The sequence below is a fragment of the Sinocyclocheilus grahami genome, unplaced genomic scaffold, assembly GCF_001515645.1.
Source record: "Sinocyclocheilus grahami isolate Dianchi unplaced genomic scaffold, SAMN03320097.WGS_v1.1 scaffold266.1, whole genome shotgun sequence".
Taxonomy (NCBI): domain Eukaryota; kingdom Metazoa; phylum Chordata; class Actinopteri; order Cypriniformes; family Cyprinidae; genus Sinocyclocheilus; species Sinocyclocheilus grahami.
Genome location: NW_015505445.1, coordinates 10,969 through 20,602, shown reverse-complemented (window position 1 = coordinate 20,602; position 9,634 = coordinate 10,969). Strand labels below are relative to the sequence as shown.

General features: G+C 36.4%; 1 protein-coding gene across 1 annotated transcript in view; it reads right to left on the bottom strand.

Moving 5' to 3' along the window:
• The window catches only part of LOC107599409 (probable RNA-binding protein 19), an 11,854-nt gene continuing 2,220 nt past the window's right edge, over positions 1-9,634 (bottom strand). The window contains exons 3-24 of the mRNA XM_016290988.1: positions 9,395-9,520; positions 9,227-9,259; positions 8,993-9,142; positions 8,476-8,571; positions 8,330-8,389; positions 7,264-7,342; positions 7,104-7,175; positions 6,757-6,960; positions 6,518-6,648; positions 6,316-6,440; positions 6,148-6,244; positions 5,955-6,065; positions 4,628-4,828; positions 4,414-4,486; positions 3,642-3,802; positions 3,455-3,515; positions 3,218-3,297; positions 3,041-3,096; positions 2,789-2,908; positions 2,486-2,588; positions 2,225-2,345; positions 1-1,004 (exon numbers count right to left, since the gene is read on the bottom strand). Of these exons, the coding sequence (XP_016146474.1) occupies positions 922-1,004; positions 2,225-2,345; positions 2,486-2,588; positions 2,789-2,908; positions 3,041-3,096; positions 3,218-3,297; positions 3,455-3,515; positions 3,642-3,802; positions 4,414-4,486; positions 4,628-4,828; positions 5,955-6,065; positions 6,148-6,244; positions 6,316-6,440; positions 6,518-6,648; positions 6,757-6,960; positions 7,104-7,175; positions 7,264-7,342; positions 8,330-8,389; positions 8,476-8,571; positions 8,993-9,142; positions 9,227-9,259; positions 9,395-9,520 (2,343 nt within the window). The 3' untranslated portion in view covers positions 1-921. The remainder of the gene's footprint in view (positions 1,005-2,224; positions 2,346-2,485; positions 2,589-2,788; positions 2,909-3,040; positions 3,097-3,217; positions 3,298-3,454; positions 3,516-3,641; positions 3,803-4,413; positions 4,487-4,627; positions 4,829-5,954; positions 6,066-6,147; positions 6,245-6,315; positions 6,441-6,517; positions 6,649-6,756; positions 6,961-7,103; positions 7,176-7,263; positions 7,343-8,329; positions 8,390-8,475; positions 8,572-8,992; positions 9,143-9,226; positions 9,260-9,394; positions 9,521-9,634) is intronic.

Genomic DNA, 9,634 nt, shown 5'->3' with positions numbered 1-9,634 from the left:
CATATAAAAGACAGAATTTCATTTTTGGATGAACGAACCCTTTAATCAAACCGAAAACAAATGACCAAGCAAATTCCATATTTCACAACAGATAACATTACAGGTTGATTTGAAGCCACATGATATCATGCAGTTGTGATGCAGTACACTAGAATGTCCACTATGTGGTGTGAAAGGCATCCTCTGTGTAGACTAGACCAAGACTGTTTTGACCTCGACTGTACAAATAGCACATTTTACAAAGTGAGCTTTCTAGTGTAATTACTACCCTAAGATAGGAACATTTCCAGACAAAATTAGTTATTGTCACATCAATAAATACAGTATGATCCCAAAAATATGAAAGCACTTGTCATTTCTTGAATGCAACGCTGACTGGTGTTCAGATTGTGGAGACATACACTGAAAAAGACTGTTATACAATGCAAAAAATATATATTTTTTTTGCAATTATTTATTGTTAGTCAGGAACAGACTACAATAGACACATTTTATGTCACAAAATTATGTTGAAGGAAACATTTCCAGTTTTATTTTCAGCTACTGGTATTTTGGTCAGTCACTATTCAATGGCAGCCGTGTCACAGCAGAGTATGAAACGTCTCGGCACTTTAGATGTTTTAATCATCACAAAGCAAACTTGGCCTTAAAGCATATTTTTCAAAAGGAGTCCGTCGTCGAGTTCACCTTCAGCCAGAGTTGGTCTGCGGGGAGACGCTGTGTTTAATACACTGACAGCAATAACAGAGATGATGTATGAGTATATAATAAAAAGCTAATTGGGAGCATCTGGGGCCAAAAGGAAGAATTCCTGAAGAAACCATGAAGCAGCTGTTAAGACGGAGTCATAATAGAGATCAATGGAGTTCCACTGGATGATTTACTCTCTTATAGATGCTGGAGGTGACTGACGGCTGCTATTCACTCCCCGTCTTCCTCCCCGACCTCCATCTGCTCCAAGATTCCCTCTAACACCTCCGCCTTCCTCTGCTTCTTAGGAGCATCTGAGAGAGATGATAAGGGGACAGATTTGTGAACAGATTTGTTTTAATTCAATTATAGAAGGCAAATGACTAGAATTGCAACCAGTGTTGGGGAAACAACTTCAAATTAGGAGTAGCTCGTGCTTTGGCAAGCAGTTAATCAACAGTCAAACTGCAATTTGGAAAAAGTATAGAAAAGGTTAGTTTTAATTGTTGTTTTAAATTTTGTCACTATTTAAGGGGGCAAAATCTTTCAAATTATGTATTAAATAAAAAGAATCAATACTGATTTTGAAACTATCTGGCACTAAAACTATGAATAGACTATAAATAGAATCAGGCATTGGTTTAATTGACAAATACAAAAAATGAAAGGCTGTAACAAATTAGTATAATTATTCGGGCAACTATTTATTTGATTCATAAAAAAACTCAAATTTCTGGAAGCGACAGGATTAAATGAAACAGTCACTAAATTATGCAATAAATTAAGTTAAAGAACAAAGCCACAAATAATATAGATAAGTAATTATATAAATATAATTACAGATAATAAGGGTTATATAGAACATTTATTCACACGTAGAACAATTATTTTCAGTATTTTTTAGCACTTTTCAGTCATTTTTTTTTTATTTACTTTTTTTTTTTTTTTAATAAACCTAATTAAGATAATTTGAAAACAGATTAAACTGAGAATTTGATGTTTATTTCACCAACAAAAAAAATAAGGAATTCTGGGAAAACTACTGAAAGATAACTATTGAAAACCAGTGAATATCTAGCAATTAGTAAATCTGTTTTATGAAGCAGCCAGTTCATTGAAATCACCCATCCAACAAACTGATTCATTAAAGTGCCAGAAAAACTCAAAATTGTAACATGTTACAATGCTACCAAAAATAGTTTGTTATTGAGAAAACGTAAGCAAATCAGCTTATTAAAATGATTCCCTAAGAATCAAGTGACACTAAAGACTAAAGTAATGGCTGCTGAAAATTTATCTTTGCCATCAAAATAATGAACTACATTTGAAAATATATTAAAAGAGAATACAGACATTTTAAGTTACGATTATATTTCACAATATTACCTTTTTCTGTATTTTTTATTTTTGAAAAGATCTGAGCTATTGTACTTAAAATAAGGTAAGTGTGGCAAATTTTAAGAAGTTACTCATCAAAACTGCTTGCAACTGTCAACGCAAAATAACTTGACTGTGTATAAAGCAGAGATTTTACCATGAAAATGTTGTGCGGTTTTCCGTCTCAGGTCGTCCACAGTCTCCTCTGCATCCGCCCACTCCAACACCAGCCTCCTGCCGTAAAGATGGGTACTGTGACACAGCGCTGTGAACGCTTTCTGTAAGAAACGAGCATGAAATCAAAGCTAGTGTTAGATTTCCTGCACATAGTGGACCAGATCAATGTTGATTAGTTGTTTCACAAGAGACTACCTGACTGTGAAAAGAGACAGAAAGATACAGAGACAGATGCACCCACCTTGGCATCTTGTTTAGTAAGGAAGTCAATGAAGCCAAAACCACGGTGGGCTCCACTGATCCCTTTCTTTGGCAGGCGGACTGTCTTCAGCTCTCCAAACGTGCTGATAAAAAGACATGAATCCAACATTACATACTACACCTGCACTTCAAAACTCACATGACAGACTATTACACGGGTACCATGTCCAAAACCATGATATTAGCATAGTCATTTTTGTTAGTGAAAAATACTTGTTTTCAATGTTCTATGAAACACAATGAAAACAACACAAATGGCCATTAAATGTGAAACAAGGCTGACCAGAAGAGTTCTCGCAGTTCTTTAACTGTTGCCTGGAAGGGGATGTTTCGCACCAGGATCTTAGAGGTCGTCTGCTTCCTGGCAGTTTGCTTTTCCCTCTTGGATTGAGGCACGCCTGACCTGCAAAAACAACAGGAGGAAAACAGCTGTCACTTATGCGTGTGCCTAGTATTCAAACAGACTAAGAAACCACATTTAAAAGCAATGACAAAGTAATCTAAAAATAAATCTTCACTACCCCAATTCACTTACTTGACTTCTCTTTCTGATATTTTCAGCTCAAGCTGGTGTTCATCTACTTTACAGTGCTGCAAGAAAAATGAAAGAAGTAATGAAAAAAGTTGCCTGAATCGATTTCATCACATGAATATTTGTGCATAATAAGAGTACATAAATACGGCAATGAAACGGCAGCAGATGGTCATTTACCTGCAGCTGTCTCATGGCTTTCTGTGCTGCCTCTGGAGTTTTGTACTGCACAAAGCCATAACCCATTGATAACAATTTACCTGAGAGAGTGACAGAGAGACAAAGAGATCCAGGTGAGATTCACACAGCGAGGAAAAAAGATGTGAGAAATGAGAAAAAAAAAAAAAGAGAGAGAGCAAAACCAAATACACAAATACACAGATGAAATCGATATGGTAAATATGACTGAAAACAAACCTGCTTTAGCTTTCTTCTTTGATATTGTGCAGCTTTTCACCACACCACATTTAGAAAACGTCTGTCAAAAGAGCACAATGAAAGCCATATGGTGAGACATGGGCCATGTTTACACCTGCTATTAACATAACATCTGTTTTGGGTGATCTGATCACACAACACATGTCGTTGTGGCCTCTGCGCTCACCTCCCGTAATGCTTCCTCTGATGTCTTGAAGTTGAGGTTTTTAATGAAGAGAGTTGAGCCGGGCAATATTAGCTCTTCCTCTTCCTCCTCCTCCTCCTCCTCCTCTTCTTCCTTTCTGGCCGAGTCATTGTTCTCAGCAGATGTATCTTTTTTTTGAGCCTCTGGGAGGAGAAGGATGGACATGAAGGAGAAAAATGACAGTAATGTATCAAGTGACAGTAAAGGCAATTTTAAATTTACAAAAGATTTCTATACTAAATAAATGCTTCTGAATTTTCTATTTATCAAAGAATCCTGAAAAAAAAACAATCTTGGTTGCCAAAAATATGTATCAGTACAACTGATAATAACATTCATAATAAGAAATGTTTCTTGAGCACCAGTTAACTAGTTTCCTTAAAACCTATTTAATCTGCATATAAAACATTAGAAATTAGATATTGGTTTAATTTTTATTGTGTGTTTGACTGTTAAAACAAAAAATATTTATTGTTTGTCTCAATAAATTGGGTTCACTTAAAAATACAGTGGTTAAATTTTTTTTTTAATTCTATCGCTCTTCGTTTTAAAAAAATGAAATAATTATTGTCAATAATTTTCGATACCGAACGATATGAAACATTATATCGTTGATACATTTTTTTGCTATATCGCCCAGCCCTAGGCTCGGATATGAACATTTGAGTCCTTAGGCATACATACACCCTTCATAGAAGAGATGAACTGCTGGTTTAAGCACCAGCAGGCTGATATGTCAGGATTAAAGGATTACCTGGTTTAGGTGCTGTGGGAGTTGTAAAGACTGCTACAGGAGCCCACTCCAGATACAACGGAACATGCTGGAACTGAAGAGACAGACCGTATAATATCATACCATGTCGCAAGTTTTATTAAACTAACCAAAATTCCTTTTTACATTTCAGTACAGTATTTTTGCAGTGAGAACAGTAGCTCACATGCCCATCACAAACGTGTCCCCCACTGACCTTGGTGTATGCAAGTTTCATGAAGGCCCGCTTGGCTTCGGTGGGCTCCAGGAACTCCACTATGGCAGTGAGGCCAGATGGGGGCAGCAGAACTCTTCCTAGAGATCCATGGGGTGAGAACAGAGCCTCCAGCTCTGCGACCTGCACTCCTGAGGGCAAGTTCTTCACCAGGATCACAGAGTTACTGCGCTGGCCTGCTGCCTAAACGGATGGAAATCACAGACACATAAAACACGATTCATGCAGATACAAACAGATACCATAGATTTGCACACAGTAGGCATCACATTTTTCTGTGCAAATTAAGCGAACTGTGGAATTCCGATGCAGAACTGGAATTCAGATGATTGGAAAGCTCTGCAGACTCCATGCAGGCCTAATTATGAATTATGCTCACATTTTAACTTTAAATAGATGGCTTAGTAACAACAACGTCAGTGTTTCAAATAGGAATGCACAATATGTCTGTAACAAATCAGTAATCAGGCAATATTAGTTTCTTTTTAATGTATTGATCGCAGGCGATATTGGATATTTTCACATTTAGATTACCCTAAATACACCTAAAATTTCTTTAAGTATTTAAAAAGATTGATTTTAGTTTGATTTTTTCATTTATGTTACACATAGAATATAACATTAATATTTAATCAAATCTAAAAATAATTTATCTCTTTTGTCAGAATTTTAATATCATGCCTAATTTTTAATAAAAAATATCTATTATAGAAAAAAGATGGATTTATAGTTTAAACAAACAAACTGATATGTCAGTATGACAGAAATCACTTACTTTTTAAGTTGACTGCATTTACACTACCATTTAAAAGTTTGGGGTTGGTAAGATTTTAAACGTTTTTTTAAAGAAGTCTCTTATTCTCACAATAGCTGCATTTATTCAATCAATTATTACAAAAATAATTATTATTACTAAATACATTACTAATAATTTATTATTATGACTAAAAAAATATTACAATTTAAAAGAACTATTTTCTATTTTAATATATTATAACACGTAATTTATTCCTGTGATGCAAAGCTGAATTTTCAGCATCATTACTCCAGTCTTCAGTGTGACATGATCCATCAGAAATCATTCTAATATCCTGATTTTGGCCCAAGAAAAATTTCTTAGTATTACCAATTGGTTATAAAACAGTTTTGCAGCTTTTTATTTGAAACAGAAATATTTTGTAACATGATAAAATGCTTTAATTGTCCTTGCTGAATAACTGCATTAATTTCTCAAAAAAAAAAAAAAAAAAGAAATTACTGACCCCAAACCATTGACTTTAACTATGTGAGCAAAGCACACATACTATACCTGACTGAATGAGTCCAGAGACACTCCACTGTCCAGGAGAAACTGTCTGGTCTCTTGTACGATCTGTGTCTCTCCGAGGGCCATCCTCACAGCCAGACTCCCATCAGACTCCTGAAATCATACACAAATCCAAAGTCACTACATTGATCCTCTCCAGAACAAGAGAGACCATTTTTAGGTCCCAAATACTCACGTGATCTAACACTTGGCTCTTGGTCGTGTTGTATTTCTCAGCGATGGCATCGGCTACTGCACTCGTGCCCAAAAACAACGTGTTCCAGTTATGAGAGCTGTGCAAGAACAAAATTGTGAATACCTCCAGTAAATGTTTTCCACTTCAGACGGTTCATCAAATGCTGACCTGCGACTGGCGGCTTTGTCTTTGGCATCTTTCTGCCTCTTATACGAGGAGCTGCCTGGAGCATTGGGCCCTTGATCTGGCTTTTCCTTCTTCAGCCTTGAAGCCATGACGTGCAGAACCCGCCCCTACAGGATGCAGACAGTTCTAAGAAAGCAAATAAAACCACATGGACACAAATGAGGGTAAATGATTGGATCAGTACCTGGAATACGTGGCCATCCAGTTGAGCCAAGGCTGAGACTGCGTTCTCTGGTATCATGTATGTCACAAAGGCAAAGCCCTTGGGCTTCTTAGTCAGACTGTCTATGGGAAAAAGCACCTCAGAAAGAGGACCTGATAAGAGACACAAGAAAAATATTTGAGAAATTGTGCGGCAGACTGTAACTCCCATTTCCCACATTGTTTAGTGCCGATAATAAGGCGTGTCATGTGACTCGTCACCATATTTGATGAAGACTTCTTTCAGTTCTTCTTCGGTGCAGGTGTAGGGCAGGTTCCTGACAAAAAGTCTTCCTGATTCCGCCACGTCTTCCTCTTCCTCATCGTCCCTCAGCTCGTGCACAAACTTTCTTTCCTTCTCAATTCTCTTTGCAGACCTATCATTTGTAAAGTTTTTGGTTCTGAACACTTCAATATAGCGTCCCCCTGTGGGTTTACACAGATATTGCACATGCATTGAGATCTGAAATCAGCCTTATTTGTAGTACTTGTTTTCAAAAAGGTTATCCTCACAAATCAAAACACACAGGATCTTTTCGCCACAGTTGTGTACTTGAACAATTGCTTACCCATGTAGTCTTTGTTAAAGCGCAGGGCTCTCTCGACCTCTGCCTCTGAGTGCAGGTCCACATACACATAACCTTATGACAGGAAATTTGACATTAATCAAATGGCACCAGAATGAAATTTTTAAATCAGCTACAGATGGTAAACAACAGATGCTCTTACCTGATTTGCGTCCGTCACTGTTTTTACCAAATCGAATGGCAACAGGTTTTAAAGGCACCATAAATTCTCTCACTTGTTGCTACAATGAAGTGATAAATCAGTCAGATAGAACAAAATTTAGGCAAATAAAAAATGACTGTCTGAAACGATTTTAGAAAACTTATATGCATAAATTATAAGCTAGCTTTATTGATTTATGTACCAATATTGCAAGTAACTGTCCATATGAATAATGGATAAATGTTCCAATTTTAAATTCATATTTTCCATTCAAAAATGTGGGTTCTGTAAGGTAAATAATGATAATAATACCTTTGATCAGCAAGGATGCATTAAACTGATCAAAAGTGACATTGAAGATTTCTAATATTACAAAAGATTTCTATATCAACAAATGCTATGTTCGATTTTCTTTCTAATGACTGCTGAAAGGTCAGCTTTTCCATCAGAGGAATAAATTACATTTTAAAATAAATTAAAATATCAAACAGCTAATTTAATCTGCAATAATATTTCCCAAAATTACAGTTTTTTTTCTGTATTTTTGATCTAATAAATGCAACCTTGGTGAGCAGGAGAGACTTATTTGAAAAGCATGTCAAAAAAATCATATCAATCCCAAACTTTTGAATAGTAGTAGTGTATATTATTACCATTACATTATCAGGAATATAATATCTTTCCTATATATAAAAAAAATGGTAAAGGTTTATGTTACTGCGTTCATGTTTCACACATTATAATTAATTACTATACTAATAACAACAACTGTGTGTAATTATGAGCTCCAAGAAATAACACAACGTGTACCTGTAGTTATTTATAATTACTCTGTAATTATATATGTAAAAATAAACATGAACACTGTCAAATAAACTTAAATTAAACCTAAAGTGCAAAAAATAGAGGACGGACCTGGTAACCTTAATAAACTCAAGTCAGACCGTAAAAATAAATTAGAATTAATGGATTAGAATGTTATACTGGGAATTTATGTGCGTGTCTGAAATAGATTCTTGTGCATGTCACTGTAATACAATGAAATGATCAATAACCGATATCTCACCTCTTTGACGTTGAATGGGGCACCTCGTAGCTTGACTGTGAACTCTGTGCTCGGCTCAATCTATAATAGTGTATGAACAGCATAAAGAAATGAGCCTCTAATAGCCAAACTATTCCCTATTAAACCTCATGTTTTATCACACTGACCATGTTCTGAGCTGCTGGTTTTGTGCTTTTCTGGCTGCTTGTCTTATCACCACTCTCATAAGCACTGTCTATGTTTTGGGCCGGGGACTCCTCTTCCTCTTCCTCTTCCTCTTCTTCCTCTTCCTCCTCTTCCTCCTCTTCCTCCTCCTCCTCGGCAGCATTAGCACTGTCACCTTCTTTTTCTTCATGCTCATCCTCTTCCATCTCTTTCTCATCCACCATGTCTGATTTCTCCACAATTTTGGAGCGAAGATAATCCATATCAGACAGATCTTTCTTCAATGCTTTCTTATCAGTATCTGGTGAGAAAACACATTTGGAGAGAATGAGACGTCACAATTATGCAATCAGAAAGTGAGAGGATCATCTGGTAGTGTCTAGAAGTAAGCACAAAGTTCTTACCTTGTTTGTCCTCTTCATCAGCATCTTCATCTTCCTCAGCCTCACTAAATTCCTCTGATTCATCAGAGTCAAAGTTCAGGTAATCATTACTAACAGCTGCTCACTGCTTCTTCTCCTCCTCCTCCTCCTCCTCCTCCTTCTTCTTCTTCTTCTTCTTATCAGCCCCAACAGAAGTCGCTTCCGTAGAGTCATTGGCCCAAGTGGGCACCTGTGTGCGTTTCTGGTGCACAGCGAGGAACTCCTGGAAGCTCTGGTCTTTTTCAAGCTGAGGATTACAAATTGCATTTGATACAATCTCTGCATATTTATTCGAGTATGATTTATGTCATGCAAAGAGCAGCATACTTACATCTCCAAGAACATTCAAAGGCTTCTTCTGCTTCTGTGGAAATGGAGTGAAAGCATAAATTCAGTTTGACTTATGAAAAATCAATCAGACCTTCCAATAAAACAGTTTGCAAACAAAAGTGAGTGGATCAGTGCAGACATAGAAAAAGTGACAGTAGAGCTGCACAACCTTTTCGTCTTTTTCTCCTTGTTCACGTGATTTTTGTTCTTCTGTAACTTTGTTTGATGGTTGGCGTGTGTGTTTGCTCCAAGGTCTGGCTTTGTTTGGGTCTCCAAAATCAGTGCAGAATTCCACCTTATTCAGACAGATAATGGATAAGATGAGAATTAGAAGACAAATGTTAAAATAAATTGTTTACTATATTAAACACACTCTCTCTCTCTCTCTCTATATATATATATATATATA